This window comes from Phaenicophaeus curvirostris, chromosome 1 (assembly GCF_032191515.1).
Source record: "Phaenicophaeus curvirostris isolate KB17595 chromosome 1, BPBGC_Pcur_1.0, whole genome shotgun sequence".
Taxonomy (NCBI): Eukaryota; Metazoa; Chordata; class Aves; order Cuculiformes; family Cuculidae; genus Phaenicophaeus; species Phaenicophaeus curvirostris.
In genome coordinates, this window is record NC_091392.1 from 187,699,902 (window position 1) to 187,720,457 (window position 20,556).

Consider the following 20,556-nt stretch of genomic DNA (forward strand, 5'->3'; position numbering starts at 1 on the left):
ATCTACCTCCAGACCTAGAACCTTAACATTTTATGTTATTTTCTTGAACTTCTGTGCTAACAAATTTTGCCTCTGATAACTTCAGTCCTGTCCTGCCAAGGCCTCTGTTTTTGTCACAGAGAAGCTTTGCTCTTTCCATCCCACTACTTTGCCATTTCATTCCACACGTGCTTCCTGAGCCAACAAGTTTTTCTACATCCTTTCTACAACACTGGGATCCCTGTTAGCATTCAAAAAGACTGCTGACAATGAATGGTTGTTGCCCTGAGAGAAGCAAAACCTGCAGCAGGCTGGTAATCACAACCATTGTGCAAAGCTCACACCTGGAAGCCCTAAAATAGAGCTGCGCTTTAGAAGCATGCTTTACCTACTTATTTCTTAAATATCCTACCACCCTGAATATTCATGCTTTGCTCTCTAAGCAGAAAACTTTCCCAGTTCACTAAACTCCTTTAATAATTCTTGTATTTGTTAATTTTTAAAAAGACCCATTTACTATTTAAATGGCAACTTAAGTCTATTTATCCTAATCAGGTATCAAGGCCAGCAGCACTTCCAGTGCTATTTATACTCTCATGTCTCATCTGATCAGTGAAGGAAATAAAGGCTGAAGCAGGCAGATGGCTGCATTGAAGAGAAAGTTCATTACATACAGCAACCGATAAGGTGAAAAGAATAAAATAGATAAGGTGATCTTCACGGAGAAGGTTAAAACTTAGCCTCAGCATTCAGAGGGTGTTTCTCTATGGAGATAAAATAAAACACATGCAAAGAGAAGTATCATCAATTATTCACAGAAATATCTTCTCCTTTTGTTTAGCCTAGGAAAAATCCTGGCCTCTTTCTTCTTCCCCACCTCTGTCCTTAAAAAAGAAAAAAAAAAAATAAAAAAAAATTTCTTTTTCTGACTCCTCTTTATGAGACAGAAAATTGCCACAGATCTGTGGTGTTACTCTTCCCATTGAAGTGAGGCATCCTGTACTTAAATGCTTTTTCTCTGGCAGCACATTAAGAAGCAACATTACAGCTGGACAACTCCCACATCTCGTACCTCAAATAATTCTGGTTGTTAGCAGCTGCCTCACAATTTAGTGTATTTTAAATAGGCTTGAAAATCCCTAAAGTCGGGATTTATTATCTCTTTCAGCAAGTTACGAAGTAAATCTATCAAGCCATATAAATAATTCATATAAATTCTAGAAACACAGCAAGGAATATAGGTCAGGAGGGGCACCACAGGAGACGGATGAAGCGTCTTTCACTTAAAGCATGTGTTAGGCCTAAATTCAGTACCCTAGACAGACGATGCCAACTTTACGAATGAAGACGGCTCTTAAATAATTTCAAAAGCAAAGAGTGACTTGACAGTCACTGGGGGTTTGATGAGAATACAGAGGGTGAACAAAAAATGAGGTAACTACTTTTTTTTTCAGATAAGCATTTGTCTGATGGAAGTCAGTCAGGTACAAGGCAGTTACCTTGTTCATCTTTTAAGGGAGATTTCTGAAGTGTCACAATGGTGGTTTCCAATAGCTATGGCAAATCGTGACTGGTTACCAGGAGAAGCAATGAGCCAGCAGGATCCCTGTATTTTAAAGTAAACTCCAAATGCCTCTAGGAACCGCGGACATTTTCATAAACATATATAATCAAGATCCAGGTATATATATCAGTATTTCAGTGTACTCACTGAAACAGAGCATTGCATGCATGACATACTTCAGCGTTCTCTTGTCACAATCAGAATAATTTTTTTGATGCACCTACATGAGATATTTTCACAGCAATACGAAAAATTCACTAATTACATTAAGCAAAACTTGTCAACCTCTGTTAAAGGAAAATGTGCCATCATCAGAAATAACAGAAATAAGTCTATGAGGAAGCTATCACAGACAGTCAAGAAAGCGTTACTGCTGCAGTCATCCTGGGAATATGAAACAAAATTAAATCCTTCTTCCTCAAATAAGGAAATAACATTCACAACATAATGGTAATTGGAAGCAGTTTAGCCAGCTCTGTGAAGACACCCTAAGGAAAAAGCGTTTTAGGAAGAATTCTGAATTAGGAAGGAAACCTAGACAGAATAGACAAAGGCACCAATACACCTGAGGCTGAAACCACCACAAAACCAGATCAGAGAAAATGAACACACACAAATATGAAAGACCACCCCAAGAGAATTTAAGGTGAGGTTTCACACATGGCCAGAATGAGCAGTAACTTTGGAAATATTCATCACTAAGATGAAAAATGATCCTTCTGATACCATCATCCTCTGTGGTGGAAGGCTTGTACCTAGAAATGGCACCCCTTGTAACATCCACTGCCACCAGCACAGCCACAGAACAGAAATCTATTCAAGGGAAAGAAAGCGGAGCCAACCAACCAAACCAAAAGTCCTGCTGATTCAGTGAATGGGAACAGTGAATGCAAACTCCCCATTAACAAACAGAAGGAAGAGACTCAAGTGGGACAGATTGCAGGTGAAAATCAGCACTGGGCTGTTGACTTCAGAAGAGTAAAGGCATTTTTACATCAGCTGGGAACTGCACCCAGTTTGTAAAGGGTGACAAGCAGTGGGCGCAGGCCACTCAGCAAGTCAGAGAAAGGGTAAGGGGACTAGAAAGTTAAACTTGCTAAAGAAGTAGAACATTAACAGAAGGATTACTCAGAAAACTGAGAAAACAGGCAAGTTCTATCATCTCCCTCAGTAACATTGGCAGGACTCCTGCTGAGGGTTCCTCTCAAAGACAGATGGGACAGACTGCCTGATATTAACCTGTATCAGGGTAACACACTCTGATTCTCAGTCCTCTGTTCTTTCAAATGCACTACAATGCACTGGCAACGTGAGTGATTGCCGAGTGCAGCAGCTAGTTTTCATGTGGCATGACAGCAGGTGAGTGACTCAGAAAGACAACACCATCCAAGCCAAGCTGTTGAGACATCTCAGAAACAGTTACCTTCAACTCTAATCTCCACAGCGCTCTGCACATAACCCCTCACAAGGAGAGAAGTGCAGAAGTACTCTCTGCACCAGCTAATCACATAAGAACTTCTCTATCTGCAGCAGTAAGGATTAATCTCCGAAGACAACTATATTTAGCTAAGAATCTGTTAAGAGCTACTTACTTTCTTATACAGCTGAGAGAAAAGCCCAGCCCAAACTTACAAGACTGCTTTCCACACGCAGAAGCACGCATCTACATCAGCCACAGAGGAAAACACAATTCTCCAGAACAGCCTACAGATATTTGACAGCACACAGAACCCACCCTTTTCCTCCACCTATTACTACAGAATGCAAAATACGAAATTCCTTCTCCCTGTTCGGTACCAAAGGACTTTTTTCAGTATTCCCAGTCTTTCTAATCACCTCTAATGGAAGACAATGGTTGATTGGAAATGTACAGTCCTTTGCTAGAATCCCTCCAGCCCTGGCATCTGCCACAAAATACATGGGAGTGACTCAAGCTTATCTCTGAACAACTTTCCTGGTTCCTTTGGACTTTAAAAGGAAGTGTGGAAACTTCAGAGTTCTTCATTTGTTGCCATTCCCTGTACAGCACTGAACACACTGACAACACTTAAGTACATAACTAGAGCTGCCTCTTCTGTCCGTGTGCACGTATGCACACACATACTGGTATCAAGAACACCTCCAGCTCAGACTCAGAATTAACAGCTCAGGCTGGCTGCCCCTCACAGGGCAGGAAACCTTCCCCAAAGCAGACTACAGCAGGCTGGAGGGAAAAGGGTAATGCCACCTTAAAAAGGAAAAAAAAAAAAAATCACTATCAAAGTCATCTTTGGAGAAGCAGTTCTAATATTTTACACCACTGCTAGGAATTAGTACTTCAGCTCAAGACTGGATTCATCCAACTTCAGCTTTCAGCCACAAGATTCTAATGAAATTTTCATTATCATCAGATTTATCCTCAGCTCAGTTAACAATGAGGTTTTTAAACATTTTTAGAAGTCACCCTTATGTGCATTGTTTCAAGTGGAAGGGAACCCCCCTTATTATTCAAACGAAGCCTGGCACATGAGAGACAAAATACCTGCAAAATACATCCCAAGAACTGATTTCCCAAAGAATTATTCCCCTTCTTCCCAGCTCCACTTGCATACCACAAACACACTCAGTTCTGAGCCTATTCTGGATAGCATGCACCTCTCACAGCAAAGGTTTTCTTTTTAATGAAGCACAGAGAAATCTGAAATACTTAAACTGACATCAGATGGGTTTTTGTGACATGGAAATATTTTTTTACTTTCAAAAGACAACCATAAAAACTGCAGAGGCTAAGGGATTGTCAATCCTAACTCCAACTGATAAATGAGCAGTTAAAAACACCTTACTGAGAGAGACACTGCAAGCTCACGTATTCAGCTTCTATGTAGAATTGCTGTCTTTACTCTAAATTACCTAAACACCAACCACAGGTACTGGAATTTTCAGCCAAAGAGATTAAAGACAAATTCAGTTTCCCAGGGAATAACCAAGTCTAAGATACATAAACCTGTTTAGCTTACGGTTAGGCTCCTCTATTACACAATATCGTACTGGAGAGAATGACACAAACCAATTGTGTAATAGAGACACCTAACTGTAAATCAAACAGATACGTCTGTATTAAGCAGACCTGGATTTGCATTGTTCTTGGTGTCATCAACCTACATATCTACAAAGACTCTTAATAAAAGTGGGGGAGGGGGCTTGTAAATACTAGTCACACATTCTGCCCTACTTTTTCTTGGAGCAAAGCTGGTGTTTAATACATTTAACAGAAAAAAAAATTAAAGCTACCTATAAGGAAATTAATACCCATTTTAACATGAGCCAAGAACTTCAGCGTGGAGGTTGATTCAAGGTGCAAAAGAACAACTAAGTATATATATCAGGAAAAGAAGCAGTACCTTAAAGGGGTTTGGTTTTGTGGAGTCCAGCCTTTATCCCCATAACATCATGGTTCCAGGAATCACAGAGAGCAGTTGGAAGGCTTACATTTTCATTTCCATTATTTAATGATAAGGGATAAAGATTAATAGCAAAATATTACTAATCTAAGGAAAGAGAGACAGGCTCAAAAGTGAGGTTTTATTCAGATTTGTTACTTATTCACAACCCAAAGTATGATAAAACCAATAAAAACAGCCTAGAATATGGTTAGTTTACATCACTAAACTCAATTCACATTTTATTAATAAAATACCAAAAGGAATATGACAACATTGGAGCTTCAGGAAAACAGGTTGGCTATTGTGACTGAGAAATCTACACTATCTGAACTGGTCACAACTGATTGCCTGTTTAACGTTTATTATTTAAAATTAACATCAATTACAAAATTTCAGACACACCCAACTTCTGTGATCATAAAATATATCTTCTGACCTATCCGATTTCAGTAGATTGGAAAGAATGTTCTGCCAAGATATTTAATTCCAGTAAGTATTAAAAGAACATGGAGAACCCCCTCTCCTCCTAGACAGGGTCCCAGTTGCACTTTTAGCCTACCCATCCACAGAATCATTTTGCAAGCCACTGTGCAAGAGCACTGTGATGATCAGAACAAACCACCTCTCAAACTTTGATGAAAACCACCATCAAGGTCTAAACCCTGTCCTCAGCAGCGAACACAGACCTCAGGCTGCAGGACACACAATAAAGCAGACTTCACCTCTGAATTTTAAGGTAAAGACAAAACCATTTCCAGCTGAAACAGATGAATACATTCAGCTGCCATCAATTAACAAGTGCTGTAGTTGCTTGGCCTTACACAGACATTGGTCCTAATTTGTGTGATAAATTTTAACACCAACACTGAGGCAATGCATTACCGCCCTACTGTAAAAACAGCCAGCACAGACTGGAAAATCATAGGCAGAATAAATAGCAATGAAGTAGCCATCAGTTTGCGTGCAAACAACATGTTAGACTCTTACACTCTCAGGATTAAAACTGTTAATTGTGTAAACACAAGTTAGATAATTATCTTCCATTTCTCCTTTTATTTTACATACTTTGTTTTTGAGAACAGACAGGGCCTCACAGAACAAAGGAGCTTTACCAAATGTTAGACCTGGAATTACACAGACTTCAGTTACAAAGATTAAAATTACAATCTGGTGAGGAAAGAATTCTTCCTTTACTATGAATACAGTTTTAAAAACCTCATTAGGCCAAGCAGCAGCTTGACTCAGTCCAGAAGAGAAAATCAACCAAAAAGACATGTTAATACCGTACTGAGTAAAAGAAAAAGGAATTATCATTTAACAAAACAAAGAGACCATGGCAGCAACTGTTCCTAGGGAAGAAGGAAAGAAGTGTACATACATGGCATGGTACCTAAACAGCCATTAAAACTGTTTTATCAGCGGGGTGTACTGGGAAAGAAATACATTCAAAGTAATAGTAGTTTTGAGTAAACGTGCTATAGGAAACAGAAAACTATCTACACATACAAATCAACAACAACAACAAAACTTATTTACAAACATTTATATCTACAGGCATAAAGACCAAGTTTAATACTTTTGAAGTGTACCTGATTGCTAGATCTGGACTGACAATAGTTCCCATTGTCGGTAATAACAGAATAAGTACCATTTCTCCATATGGCTTCAATCAGGTCTACCCTGAAGTCTTTGCTTCTAGCTGATCTGTATCGCAAAACTGAAAAGCTCTACAGGTATTTTAACTTACATTTTTAACAGGGACCTGCATCTGCTGCCTACCTACCTGAGACGCCCTGATGCCCTACCCAACAAGCAGCCAGCAACCTAGAACTGGCAGTGTTACAAATTTATTCACTCTGCCTGCAAAATGTTTATTTTGGATCATGTGTGTTCATTCTTCAAAGCATACATTTCATTATCTGCTACATTTTTAAGATAAAAAGGAAGATTATATAAAATCAACTCTGTATGCAAAAAAAAACCACCTAAGCCCAGAAATGATTAAAAATAGACTAAGGTGGACATAATCAGTAACTAATAAAAAAGCTAAAAGTTAGCTTTATGGAACTCAACATTTTACTCCGTTATACAGCTAATTGCCCTCAACGGCTAACAACCAGACCACGGTTCAATTCACAAGTACCAAAGGTTGCTTACATAATCAAAAGAATAAACATGTAAGGTCAAAAAATATATTTCATCCCTTCGAGATCAGGAAAGTAAAATAAAATGCTGGTTCTGTAACAGTGCAACAACTGCAGCATATTTTGCACACAGCGCATGATTTGCTACATTTAGTGGCACTTAAGTATTACGCAGTAAATACTGAAAGTAAGACAAGTTTCTGATCTGCATAAGCATAATCACATCATTATTACCAGAGTTGTTAAGCTACACCATTCTGAGTTATAGCAATTTGATTTTAGCACTTCAATCACTAGCCTTCATACACGTCCGTGCCCTGCTTCACACCTTGCTACAAGAGCAATCACAGAAGACAAGGATTTCATGAACTTGTCACTGGGCTTGGACTAGGTTCAATCTGACCAATCGTTCTCATCAAACTCTGAATCATCATCAGAATCGCTGTATTCCACGGCAATGCGTCTTGAAAGGATGGTTGCCACATCATTTCCAACAGGCTCTCGCTTTGCTTCTTGCTCACGTTGCTCCTGCACCTTTTTCAGCTGAATTCCTGTAGAGATAATCACTCTCAGACAAAGTTTTCTGAACAAGAGATTTTAAACTTCATTTTATTATTGGTGAGGTTTTTGTATTCTAACACTAAATTCAGGAAGAAGGGAAAAAACCAAAAAGAAACCATTGAGTTTCCCTGAGTCAAGAAGAGAGAAAGACAAAAAAGCTAGACTGGAATCCATTCTCAGAGGCTGTATATTTCTGGATTTCTAAAACTGCCAACGATGTGATTAAATATTCACAACTGCACAAGTCCTTTTGATCTGAAGATGATGGTTTTCATAGTTACATTTGGAAACATCATCAGACCTATATCTCCATCTTGTAAGCAAAGAGGGGAACAGCCATTAAGTCACTAATTAAAAATCAGTGGGCTGAAGCCTGGCATTGGGCAACTCAATTCTGGACAGAAACAAGCATGCATGTACGTCTACTGACTCACTTCCATAATGAGCACACAATTATTGTTTTCATTTGATGTCCACACAAAGACTAGAGCATGTTTGACAAAGCTGCCCGTCTTCAGGCATTAGAAAAAAATCCAAAGTCAGGGTGACAAACATTAGAATAGGTGTGTGGTACCTGTGGTTAAAACTAGTCTCTTAGTGACACTGCCCAGCTGGCAGCAGAAGCCACAAGCTCAGATCGTTTGAAAACACGGTGTTTTCATTGAAAAAATAAGAAATAGATAAAAAATAGTGTCCACTTACCCATTCGAATGGCAGCGAGAAGATCACTCCGTGCATCACTTATTGGCGGCTGTGCAGGTTCATGACGTTTTGCCTCCGTAGCTGGAGAAGGATGCATTGGGGAGGAAGAGAGGGAAGAACCTGTAGCAGGAGGGCCTGGAGGAGGTGGAGGTGGGCCAGGCGGAGGAGGAGTGGTGACAACAAGCCCACTAGAAGGAGGAGGATGAGTAGCTGCATATGCAGAGCTAGTCACCAGTCCAGAATGGGAAGGTGGCACAGGAAGCTGAAGGGGACTAACAAATGCAGTTTGTGCTGAAGGAATCATAGGGGGAGGAGGTGGAGGGGGCGGACCGGTAGGATGGTAATAATCCACCATCTGAGCTGGAAGCATCCTATATAAAACAGAGCAAAAACATTTAATGCACTAAAAGTTAGGATTTACAGAATCATCACGCCTTAAGCTGCTCTCATCCGACCTCAGCTAAAACAAAAAAATCAAAAGGAATTTAAACTGTTGAGTTAAATACGCAATTGACTATAGGCAAATGTATTGTCAAATACTGCTAATATATTGAGATTTAAGGTAGATGACAAAGTTACAGGCAGTGTTCTTTCAGCACTCCACAGAGTGAGGTTTTTATCTTAATGCTCCTGCCTAGTTAAGTGTAAAGCTATATTTGTTAGTGAGCATCTACCAGATGAGAATATGAAGCACAGTGCCTATGATGAAGGGGGGACCAAGAAAACTGCAGACTACACATATCATTACCATAGAAGACCAAGCGTTAGAACAAATATGAAGAGATAATAAAAAAAGATAAGCATGGAGGACAATGGAAAGCATGAATGGGAAGATTTACCCAAAGGTACATCATGCATCTCATGTGCTTCTTTAGTCAAGTTTATCAATTCAAATATTATTTAAATTGATACATTTGATTGATACTTAAAGTGGAGGAACAAGGAGGAGCAAATTACTTTGTTAGAATGTCATTAGAAGACTTCTTAAGCAGAAAAAATGGGAACTAATATAAGAGTTATGATGTAGGTAAGGAACTAGATATAAGAGTCACAAGTAAAAGGGAAGTTACTTATGACGTTCAGTCATACGCATCAATGTATGACAGCTGTGATACACTGGCAATTTTCAGGGACCTGGGGACTAAGCAGAAGCATTTCTGTTATAAATTGGAAATAACAGAGAAAATGCAGGCTGGAGCAGTCAACCACTGAGTCATCTACAGCATGATACAGTCATGAACCAGGCAAATGCTACCCCAGGATGCATCAAGTGAGGCTAAAAAACTCTGGCTTGCTTAGTTTAAAACAACACAGGCAAGAATGACCACAACTTCCCTGGGGTTGCAACTTGAAAGTTTAAGCTATTTAAGCAAAAGAACAAATGGGTACAAACTGGTTAGAAAGCAGGTTTTTCTTGCTATTGGAGTCAGTACTCTGAAGCAAGCCTTCCTGATGAATGCATCCAGGTAAAATAGCTACACAGGAGTCTGATAAATCCATATTTTGAATTAAGAAGTTAAGTGTGGCAGTAAGGAACTCGATTCTGTGTCTGAGGAGATCCCTTCCAATTCTTTCATAAGTCACTTCAGGGATGCGAGAGACTGCCACATTAATCACACTCAAGGATACATTTTCTGCACCTTTCCTGAAACTTAAAATATTACTCAAATTATACTGTAACTATCTTTCACTTTAAAAGAAAATTATCCCTTTCATAATACTATATTAAAAGTCCTTAATATTTTACAAGCATATTGATTTCACCATATGCAATAAAACAGTTCATTATTTCTGCCTTCACCATGTCATTAAATTCCGTTCACACATGGAAATTATACCATTTTTTTTTTTGTCCTCCCCAGGGAGATAAGTAATGCATTTGGGGTATTTTGTATGTCATGATGGTTATGAAAATCATGCATCCCTCTAGTTTTGTCAGTAATCCACTGGAATAAATCAGGATTTTTACCCATATTCTGCTGGTACCATAGGTGGTACTGAGCTATGTTGGCCATCTGAAGGCTGGGGTGGTGGTGGAGGTGGTTGCTGAGGTCTGTTTAAAGTAGCATGTCGTACAGTGGTGGAAGGTGGTCTGTATTCATGCTCATGGCTTTGGGATGCCGCCATGTACTGTGGACCATCTCCTGTTCCATATGATGGCATTGCTATCTGCTGATGGAGGGAATGATTCGGAGTAGCAGGATAAGAATAATCTGTAACATCAGATGCATGGGACCTAAAATTAAAGTAAATGGATGCAGAAGAACAGATTATGTGAGAATAACATGTTATTATCTAACTAGCTCATAAGAAAAGCTAAAAAGAATGCAATCAGAATTATTTATCTTGCAACAGGACACCCCGATTATCACCAAGCGCCATTCCCTTCTAAGTCCACAGAAAGCACAAGAACAAATGCAAGAAAATACATGATTCAGCTTAACACAACTTGAAATTAATCTGACAAGGCCGCATATAAGGACAAAACCAAATGTTTTCAATATTTCAGCATGACAGCTGCATGCAGAATGTCTTCCTATAATGCAGACTTCAAAAATGGCAAAAAAATTTCAGACCTTTCTCCAGATTTTAAAGTTTTGTAGTAGCCATAAGGAGGCATATTGCTTTTGACAATGATTTTGACAGTCCATTGATGGATCATAATACTTATCAGGCCTGCCTTAAGTTAACAACGGCAGCGGGAAGAGGAAAGCAATACTGCAAGCACTCAAAATTATGCAGAAGAATGTATTTTACCAAAGCAGAGAAAACCAACTTAAAAAGTTAGAAAATGCTTTTTATTGTATTTGCGCAATTAATTTTGCTGGAAAGGCTTAGAGAAACTGAGAAATGTAAATATTAGTTGAGCAGAGAGTTCATAAAGATACAAAGTCTAGAATGCTTTGTCAAATAAGCCCAAGAGAGGGAGCAAAAGGATCTCTTCATCCGATTACTGCAAATAGTTGTTTTAGTAATGAACAATCACACAGACTGGCTTTTAGTGGACACAGTAAACTGATGCACTTATCTGTAAGACTGGAAGCAAGGCAAGCAACAAAAAGCCAGGGCTTTGAGTAAAACAAAATGACAAACCCTTTGGGCATTTTGTCCTCTTTCATGCTTCCTGCCTGTTCCATTTTCTTTGCGTCACTCATGAACTCAATGCCCATTTTCCTTCTCTCCCACTCTTCTTTTCTTGTCCTTACTTTTCTCACATTAATTTGCTGGTTTCTGTTTGGATTCAGCTTGTGTTTCTCCCTCTAAAGTACAATAAGTGTAACAAATACATTGTAAATTGCCACAGCCTGGACATGTGGATGTCAATGTTTAACGCACAAGTCTTACAAACAGCAAATGAGAAGAAACATGAGCTTTCATTTTTTAACTGTAGCATTAAAAAGAATCATCATACAGCCAAACACACTTCTTTGGCTATAAAATATGGTCATATAACACTGTTAATGAAACACTGCTCATGTAGTAGCTGTCTGCATAAAACCATCTCTGAAAACAGTACTCATTTCTATTGGTATGGGGCTTTTTTATAGCTCAGTTCCTGTACCTAAGACTACCACAACATAAAAAAATAAGAAGCCTTCTCTCCACCTCACTGCCACTCATGAAATAAACCTTTAATGCATGTAAAACACAGACTTCAGGATTCAATCACTGATATTTATTCACTGTAATCTAAAGTTTTCCAAACACTATAAAATTTGAAAGGCTTCTAGAAGTACAAGCTACCTGTCTTACCACAACACCTAGATCCAACATGGTGATGCCTACTGCAATTTCTGCTTAAAAATCCTACAAGTCACAAGTATTATGGTTATTTGCAGTAAAATACACATTTACATTGCTGGGATGCAAAAACAAATCACTTCAATATGACCACTTAAACTCAGAAATCCTGGAAGCAATGTGTTAAGGCCAGAAAAAGACTCAAAACACATGAAAAAAAACCAACAATCTCTGAGATGATGCAAAAATCCACATCTTGCACTTGACAGATGAACACCAATGTTATTTTACCAAATCAACTTATGGAAAGCAATCTTAACGACACTTCACAGACTGACAAACAGGAGACAATGTTTTGCACTACAAACTGTAAAAAAAAAATAATACTTAGTGATTAAGGGATTTTAGAGAAGGGGTCTAGATATATTATTGAAACAGCAGTAGTAATTCTCTATTATTTGTTTCAATTACAAGACAATCACTCTTAACAAAGTCTAAAACATTACAAATACGAAGTGCTGAGCAGATTTTTCTTTTTTTTAAATCGATCTCCACTAGTCAGTGGCCTAAAGGTATCAATCAGTCCATGCTTTTGGAGTTGTGGCTGCTTCCTCAACCTAGCCATTCCACAATTTACAAAACACTGTGTGTGTTTAAATTGTGTGTTTAAAAGTGTCACATACTTTCTCAAATAGATTATTCATTCCTAACATTACTGATAGCAATTAACTATGACAGAGAGAAAAAATTAGGGAAAATCCTCTAGCGAGACCAGCTTACTGAACAAACTCAGAATTCCATGCACACCAGGAGAAGGTAACTCCCACTGAGCTCAAAGGGACACTCAGACAACAAAGACGAATTCTGCTGTGTCTCTCTAAGCAGAGATTTTTGCCATTTCAAGCAATAATGTTGCAGCCGGTTTTGTAGCTTGTTTTTTAGACAAATATAACATCAATCAAGCTGAACTGTTCTCCCATTAAAGCGTTCCAGCAGAGGCAAAAGTATGCCTGATCACAGAAGAATATTTATGAAGCTACAGACAGCATTACAAGCTACAAACTAGACATGAAGGGGTACTGACATCTAGTAGAGATGGATTTAAATGCTTTTGTAGTGACAACTACTCAGGATCAACTATAAAGTATATAGCAAACCCTTATTTCACTACAGTGGATAACATTATGACTACAAAATGCTCATCTGAAGCTGAGGAAGAAAAAAGATGCATTAATTACAGAATCTGTGTGTTTCAAAATGATTTTGAGAAGAACTTCAAAACATGTATCATATGTTTTGTTCATTCTATCTATTCCCAGCCTGTAAAAACACCTAGTTCTACTCAGTGTTTCTGAACATATAACTGTGGTAAAACAAACAGCTTTGCTGTAAACAGACCTAGTATCTGGGGACAGTGATCCCTCGGAAGATGCTCCATGGTACACACTTTGAGACAACCTGTTGTCAGGTCTAAGCTCTTTGTCATATGCCATCATATTCCACTCCTGGCGTCTGTTCCTGGCTTTTCTAACCTTTTTCACCTCACGGGTGGTGCCATCTATACGCTTTTGCTCCTAATGTTCAAACAAAAGAAATAAAGCATGCAAAGAGAGAAAAAAAGGAAAGGAAAAAAGCTGGTTAAAATGTAGTTAGATTGCATAGAAATAAGACTAGATTTACAGATGAAGCCAAATCTTCATAAAATTTCTCTGCACAGAAAATGAGAGTATCTCCTTAAGCTACGAATCTCCTCAGTAGCGAGACTGCTGCTTTGTCCTTCTGGTGGACGCACATGCTGGTGTGATATCGACCTACTGTTTTTCTCAATACAGATAGAAATTTGTCCGATTCCAAAAGCCAGAAATTTTAACTTCTTCTAGCATAGTATGTCATTTAATTTAGGCCATCCTGAAGCACTTGTAACTTCCTTCTGCAAATGGATCTTATGGGAATCTGTTAAATATGCTCAGAGTTGTTTTGGTTATTTGTTAGGGCCACAACCACCAGAGGCCCTGAAGTATGGAAAAATCAGAAACATCTTCCTATTTCACAGTCTATGCAAAATCTGTTATTTTGTTTTGACTTCCTTTCCCTCCTTCGAGCTGACTAACTACCACAATTCCTCCTAGTTTTTCCTCGGCATTTTTTCCAATTACTTTATATGCCAGTAATATTCAGGCCACTTTTACAGCTTGATAGCTTCATGATAAATCAATCAGTTCAGGTTTTTTAAATTTCCATATAATTTCAGGCCAAATCAACGCCAGTTTTTATCACTCACATAAGGGATAATGGTTAGAAAGCCAGCCTCACAGAAAAGAAAAAGATGTACATCACAGATAAGCATAGTTGTTTTACTCAAACTGTTAAACAGCACAGAGCAAATTCTGAAATTAAGTATTTGTAATAGGCAAATGAAAAAAAGTAAAAATCTACCAAATGGCTTGCTTGCTTTTGGTTTGGATCTCTTGTTTGTTCCATACAATGGACATGCTGATCTGTATCTGCTAACGTTAAGAATTACAAAGAAAAGCCTTTTTAGTTCCAACAACACTTGCTTATTCCTGGCCCCTGCACTGAGCAGATTTTTGATGCGATTCATGTTAAATCAAGATCATCACTTTGGTTCTTAGTTCTTATAAAATATTTTTCCTCCCCAGACCTTTAGAATCCCACCTTTTTTTTTAATCCAGGTTACACAAGATTTTCCCTTCTCCTTTAATACCACTTCTTCACATCAAAATTTCCTAATACGAAAACTGGAGCCAAAGAGAGCTGACTTGGTCATGCTTTATTTTAAGTATATATAGTTTTACTAATCACCATGGTCAAGTAAATAATTGTTAAAAGCATTTTCATTTGATTTCTCCAAAAATTTTGTGGTTTAGTTTGTGACTTTCATCCTGGTTCATTTTTTAAGATCTCATTATTAAATCATGCTAAATTTGAGAGGAAAGTACAAGTAAGTCTTTTGTTTAACTGAAAATAAGCTTTAGTGTTTTCTTCTCACAGAGCAGCAGCAGGATCCTCTAAGGATCACAACTATGTATTTCATACAAGCTTCTAGATAAAGTAAATATCTGCTTTTTGACCAATGTAAAACGCTCCTCAGAAAATAATAATTTTGATACAATTCCTGCACGATCAGGAGTGCTTACACGACTGCTTACATATAATGACCTATTTGAAAGTTTGGTTTTAGAGATCACTTTTTTATTGAAAAGGTAAATACATACACATGTATAAATAAACATAAAATAAACAGAAAGCTTAGTTTTGCATATCTAAGTGTGCCAAAGGAAATACGCTAGAGCTCTTTTTACTCAAACAATACTAAACCTTTGTGGTACTGATTTTTTTATTAGTTATTATGCAAACACATCTCCAAAACATTTAAATTTCTCCCAAAGCAGTGGGGTAGGCTAATTACCAGCAGTTGACAAAACTGTATATACCTCTAACTACATATACCTCACTACTTTGACAAACAACAGTGATAGGTCTGACAATGAAAACTGAGTTCTGGAGCAGCTGAAGCCTTTAAAAATAACTACAGTCAGAAGTATTTCTTAAGAAAGTTAAGCAATATTAAGAAGAATTACTTCATTTAACCAAATGTAACAGAAGCTGTAGCAGACAAGCAGATGCTGTAGGTTAAGCTAGGAAACAGGTATATCACTCAGCTGTTGGCAGGAAGGGATTTCAGCAAACACAACAAACATTACAGCCCTCAAATAGGATTAAGTTAGTTTTGATATTTGCATGAAGAGTTAGCAAATGATATTTCAAGAGTCTTAATGAAGAATAAGAGCTAGTAACAAAGCAGCTTCAGTAAGTATTCACAATACTTTCAAATAACTGGAAGTGTGAGCCTATTTTCCCGACTTCACAAATTTACAAGTACCAATCAATCACAAGTCATTGAGAATGATTTTTTAAATACAAACCCTCCAAATTTAAAGACTTGTACTTATTTCACTAATTAATCTTTCCTCAGAAAAATTACGGAACAATTAAAAAGAAAGTAGAGCAACTTTCCTTTGGTTAACCAACAGTTAACAACCAGTCTACCCAGGCCACTCAGTTCAGATTACTTATATATACAAATCTCAAACTAACTGCACTGAACTCTTAGGCACTGATCTACTGAAAGCTTGACAGCAAAAAATAAACAGACTACACCACAGATTTTAAACTTAAAGAATTAACATTACAGTTTTCTTTTGAAAAAACACTTGACCTGAAAGAGCCAAACCAGAGAAAGCCTGTGTTAAATTTCAAAAAAATTTAAATTGACTACAGAAAGAGTAAATAAGCATGATAGTTGAAAGCAGGAAAATCAAATTCCTCATAAACCTTCTGCTGCTGCAACAGCTAGAGCATTTAAGGCAAATGACCAAAATAATATTGGAAAAGTGCTTCTCTGGTGCAAGGAATACTCTCAGGCTTCACTGACCACCTGGAAAAATGAAGCTAAAAACCAGCTATATTTGGCCGGCTAAGCAGGAATGCATCTGGATGTAGAGTTCATAATTTGCTAAACAATAAACATCTATTCCACCTGCACAGTTTCTTAACAACCTTCATATTTTGTGCTTCTGTAGAGTATAAATTGTCTAAGGAATTCTCTCTCAGTAGATTCAAAATACAATTTCAGCCACAAAATTGTCAATAGATGCTCTGGATTCATCCCTGGTCACTGCTATTGTGAGGACAAGAACAAAAGCAAATGACAGTCTTGAGGAACCTGTGGAACAGAACGGTGCCTGTGAGACAACCCACCCAGACCCTCCAGCTCTTTAAAGGCTCCAGATCACACAGACCTCATTTGCACACCAGTTTCTGGAAAGTTAAAAAGCCAGATCTCTCCCTGTCACATTGACACCTACCCATGCAAACAAATCTATGCCGCTTTCTTCTCAGTTGGTCTTGCTATATATTTAATCAGATCAAATAGCACTTCAGGTAGCATTTATCAAGGGGTATTTTCTGTGATGCATGACTATAATCCTACATTATTTGAATTGAGCATGTTTTACATCTACTTTGTAGACAGCAATAAGAATTTAAATCATAAAAAATATACCATGGATGAAAATAAGTGAGATGTGTTACCTAAAATACATCTAAAAGCAAGTTATATGTAAGTGGTTTTGTAAAAATCACTCTAAAGCTATAAAAAAAAATTCAAGCAATATTCTGTTTAAGCTTTTGTGGTTTTCCTTTTCAATTTAAAATCAGAATGACAAAATTAGCAGCCAATAGTTTCTTTTTGTCCCTCTCACTAGCGAAAAGATCTAAATTTGAAGGAGAAAAGGTGGGAGATCAAAAACCTCAAAGGTTCAATTATCCCTATATATTTTTCACAATAAGAATGAAAGCTAAAAAAAACCCAAAACTAAACTAGAGAATGAAAGCTGTTTTAATTATTTCTGGGCTTTTAATCAGCTCTGTGACTTATACTGAGAAGAGCGTAGGATGATAACCTTGCGTATACATTTCTATACAAGTACAGAAATAACCAAATGAGCATTTTCCAATACTTTGCTTTAGACAGTAACTCTTACTGAAAATATTTACTCTTTTTTTTAGCTCTATTTAGTATTTCGATATAGAGATATCTATCCAAACAGAAAATATTTTTGAATCATACTTCTAACAGGAAGGCCAAATTTATTTCTTCCAGAACTTTTAAAATCACTAATTCAATAAATGTTTTAGTTAAAAACAAGTTATGTTTTGTTCAAAAATGTTGCAGTCGAAGCTTTCTCCAGCAACAGGAGCAAGAAACTAATAGAACTTACAAAAGCAGAATAGTAAGCCCTCCCAGATGTGCCCTAAAATTGATTTTCTAAGCAGATATCGTATATATCAACATACATATATATACACATGTGTAATATACACATAACGTACATACACAAATATACATTAGCACGTATATTCGTGTATTAGACATTAGGTACACATGTGTATAATTCACATATATATGCCAATATACGATACCTGCTTATATATACACATATATGCTAATATATATGCTATATATGCACATGCACATACACATGTTTATACACACGTGTATGTGTACTGAAAACCAAGTAGCTTCCTTCTATTTCCACTGAGCAGTCTGTGCATCTGGGTCTGGATTCGTTTTATTTTAAATCCTTTCCCCTGGAACCAACCTAAAAGGGCACCTTCTGCCAGATCAAACAGGCTGTCATTGCTTCAAACTTTCCCTCTTCAGATTTTTTTGAGAATTATCTTAAAGCCCTCAGATTTGATAAAAAACTGACCACAAAGAAGCTGCAGAAGTACAACTAATTTCTTCATTCAGAACTAAAATCCATTTGAAAAATCTTGATTGCATCAGAACACACATCTCGGATAAAACTGCTGAAGATATTCCAGAAAGATTGAAGACACTTTTCTATGAAAAAGTCTTTTTCTATCAGTTTTAAGCTGAGATGAAAAAAATAATATTACTCCCAAAGATATTCCTCTCTCACTGCTGAACCATCGAATTATTGTGCTGTGTATTATCATCTTAATAACTCGTAAAAAGTGTAGAAAAGTGGTGAGTTACTATCAAGGAATTAAAAACCCCAACAAAATATTTATTTCTCGGTAAGTTTATGTTTTGCTACAGGAGTTGAAGCTGCTGAAAAAAAACTATGAAAATAAAGGAAACCATAATTCAAATTCCTTTTTTATGTTTCTCCACTCTAAATCACAGTGTCTTTTTCCAAGGCACAAGAGGACCATTTTGCTGAGTACTAATAAGCAGATACTGGCAAAGGATTAAAGAAAGTATCTTGGAAAATAACTACAGTACTCCCAAAATTCAATTTGCCAACTTCTTAAAATAGACGATAACAAGCTGTAAAAACTGAACCAACAGACTCAACAGCCACGTATAAAGAGGAATAATCTTTCCATGCACATAAACTAAGTATGACCTATACATTTATGTCTAGAGGACCATACACAAAATGGCAATGCATACATTTGTTATTATGCTTCTGCGTTTACCTTTTGTCTCCTCTTTTCTTTTCGCTTATCTTCTGTATCTTGTAACATTTTTTCTTTCCAAAGATCAAAAAAATAGGAAGGATCAGTATAGAACTTCAATCCATCTTTCTTATCATCCCTGGAAACACAGTAGAATAAAAGCTAAGAAAATATGAATTAGTATATTTTTAAACCAACAAAACTCACCTTTGTTGATCATCTAAGCTTCATCTCTTTCTGCATTAGAGGATGACAGCACGCCAAGCACATTAAGTGAAATGCACTGGTGCTGCAGGAAGATCAGTGCCAAGACAGGATATGTAGGGGCAGAGGAATGTAACAATGGAACTCAACTGTCTTAAAAGAACTGGAAAACAGGTATTTGGCTCAATCCAGATGGGTCTTAAAATCTGAATTTGGGAACAAGGTAGGTCTGAGAACCTTCACTGTTATGACAGGAAGCGCAAGAGAGTCACTATTGTCAGCAGAACTCTTCTAACTAGGGAAAGGGCTAGGAAAGGGGTGGCAAATGGAAGGTTGAATTCTAGACTACTCTACGAGGATTTCAGACAGAGCTGATCTGGGCCTGCCAGCTCCATTGGTAGCAGGAGCCAGAGACATCCAGACTAAGACACCACAAAAAAGGCATGCTATCAAATAATCACTTGACCCCATGCCCTGGAAACAGAATCTCCCAATATCCTTAACTCCTGTAAAGCAATGAGCACAGGAGAGCCACCACGGCAGGGCACCAGGCCCAAATAGCACGTGACAGTGACCCCAGTCTAGCTTGCTAAATTAGGACCCTTCAGAATCCCTTCTGGCCACAGGTCCTGACTTCTTCCTGGGCAAATTCTGATGGCAGCTGAATATCAATTTTTACCAGCAAAATCAAGAGCAATGGAGATGCAGCACACAGGAACCTCACAACCATGGGAACATGGCACAGAGAACAGGTCTTGTATAATGCCCAGTCATACAGCCATCAAATCCTTACTTCTAGTGTGTTATACCTCCTTGCTACAAACACGTAACCTACTGAAGGGGGTACAGCAAGGCCACTCTTCCATCCCTCCAGCTTTAGTGAGACTACAATCTGAAGTTCATTTAAGCTTTGTCTAAAGTAAATATAAATATTTTCATTTCAGCAGCTGCAAAAGACTTACCAAGAGATACAACTTAAGTAACTTTCATTAAAGTTCCCCTAGTAAAACAGGAGTAAGTCACTGACACTGTTGTCCAGACACATATTAGGACATAGCTGTGCAGAACAGCTGATCGATAACAAGTCTTCCTAAATGGATGCCTATAAACAAACACACCATTGTCTGAAGCCGCAGTAAAACCCACATCCTTTATCTATAATCTAACAAGTCTATCTTCCAACTAAAAGCTCTTAAAATTAATACACTGCAAACGCTACCTCATTCCT

General features: G+C 37.6%; 2 protein-coding genes across 4 annotated transcripts in view; both read right to left on the reverse strand.

The window, feature by feature from the left end:
• The window catches only part of RASL11A (RAS like family 11 member A), a 427,718-nt gene that overhangs the window by 219,385 nt on the left and 187,777 nt on the right, over window positions 1–20,556 (reverse strand). The gene's annotated exons all lie outside the window — the stretch shown is intronic.
• WASF3 (WASP family member 3) overlaps window positions 7,094–20,556 on the reverse strand; it is a 70,680-nt gene continuing 57,217 nt past the window's right edge. For 2 of the 3 annotated variants that reach the window (XM_069882999.1, XM_069882988.1), the window contains 5 exons: window positions 19,146–19,263; window positions 13,512–13,687; window positions 10,342–10,608; window positions 8,373–8,743; window positions 7,094–7,660 (listed from right to left, as the gene is read on the reverse strand). In XM_069882999.1, the coding sequence (XP_069739100.1) occupies window positions 7,503–7,660; window positions 8,373–8,743; window positions 10,342–10,608; window positions 13,512–13,687; window positions 19,146–19,263 (1,090 nt within the window). In that variant the 3' untranslated portion in view covers window positions 7,094–7,502. Of the gene's footprint in view, window positions 7,661–8,372; window positions 8,744–10,341; window positions 10,609–11,465; window positions 11,633–13,511; window positions 13,688–19,145; window positions 19,264–20,556 lie in introns of all 3 variants that reach the window. The other variant, XM_069883004.1, reaches the window with a different exon arrangement.